This window comes from Lipotes vexillifer, unplaced genomic scaffold (genome assembly GCF_000442215.2).
Source record: "Lipotes vexillifer unplaced genomic scaffold, Lipotes_vexillifer_v1.1 scaffold363, whole genome shotgun sequence".
Lineage (NCBI taxonomy): Eukaryota > Metazoa > Chordata > Mammalia > Artiodactyla > Lipotidae > Lipotes > Lipotes vexillifer.
In genome coordinates this window covers 1,985,624-1,986,852 of record NW_006799724.1, presented here as the reverse complement: position 1 = coordinate 1,986,852, position 1,229 = coordinate 1,985,624, and the positions used below count along the sequence as shown (strand labels likewise).

Here is a 1,229-nt window from a genome sequence, read left to right as displayed (position 1 = left end):
CCTGCTGAATAGGTAAAGCCATTGGAACTGTGAAGTTGATCTGGGAACAAAAGAGAGATTGTACTTTGGAAGTAGTAAAAGTTTCTAAACTTATTAATATTGCCTGTATAATATCTTCAACTATGTTTACTTTAGCCTGTTTGTCAACATTGAATCTGGACTGAAGAGTATATGGATTCTTGTTCAGCACAGTGATGGAGGGCTTTCCTCCTCCACTGGTGTGTTCATGAAAAGAAACATTTGTTGAAAAGGTGATGGTCTTATACCTGTTTTCACTTGCATTTCTCCCTGTCATAGCAGCTGAATAAAGTTTATCAAACACAGTCCTAACAACATCACCTGCCACTATGGTTACATCTGCTTCAGACACCATCATTTTATCTATAAATTGAACAGATGTTTGAGCAACTGTGTCTTCAATGTTGTGAGGGATGCCACTTAAATGGGAGTGGGAGAGAGAAAGCACATTTAATTGACTGACCAAAGAACTTTGAAAAATTTCATTCAAAATATTTCTTATAATGGGAACAACTGGAGATTTCTGTGGTTCTTTGAGTTTCACTTCAATTTTGTTTAAGGTTCTTTCTAGAACACATTGTTGAAGAGAATCTGATTTAGTTTCTTCTCTAAGTGATCTTCTCTCTCCAATGAATTCTTTCTCTGTATTTGCAGCATCTTCTAGAAATGAATCTGATTCAACTCCACCAGGAAGAAAATTTCCATAGGTTGGCCTGTATCTATAAGTTTGAATGCCTCTCTCTTCAGATTCAGTTTCATTAAGCATATCTGAGGATACTGCATCTAAAATTAAACTGACTACATTCTCAAGCATTTGTTTGTCAGGTGGTGGTGTTTCCATACTTGTCCTCAAATCTAATGAGTTCATATTTAATTCTGTTTGAATAGCTTTCAAAATAGCACTTGATACCTTCTTTGCATGTGTGTATAAAGCAGATTGCAATAGTTCTTCATGTGTGTCTGTGAAAACACTGGGACTTTCACATTCCAAGTCCATCTTACTGATATTTTTATTTCCATCATTGATAGATGCCTCCAGAGTTTCTAAATTTCCATTGGCAAACCCTTCTAGTTTAGCAAAAACCATATTAAGAATATCTGAAGCCACAGCTTTCAGTTTATTAGAATGAATTTCTTTTGTGCTCCCTGTTTTGGAAGACTTAGGAGCAATAGATTTTTCCTTGCTTTTAGTCTTCTCTTTATTACCCTGC

General features: G+C 35.6%; 1 protein-coding gene across 1 annotated transcript in view; it reads right to left on the bottom strand.

Annotated features, from left to right (window-relative positions):
* Positions 1–1,229, bottom strand: part of LOC103077447 (fibrous sheath-interacting protein 2) — a 121,628-nt gene that overhangs the window by 38,345 nt on the left and 82,054 nt on the right. The window contains 1 exon segment of the mRNA XM_082931527.1: positions 7–1,225. Within this exon segment, the coding sequence (XP_082787653.1) occupies positions 7–1,225 (1,219 nt within the window).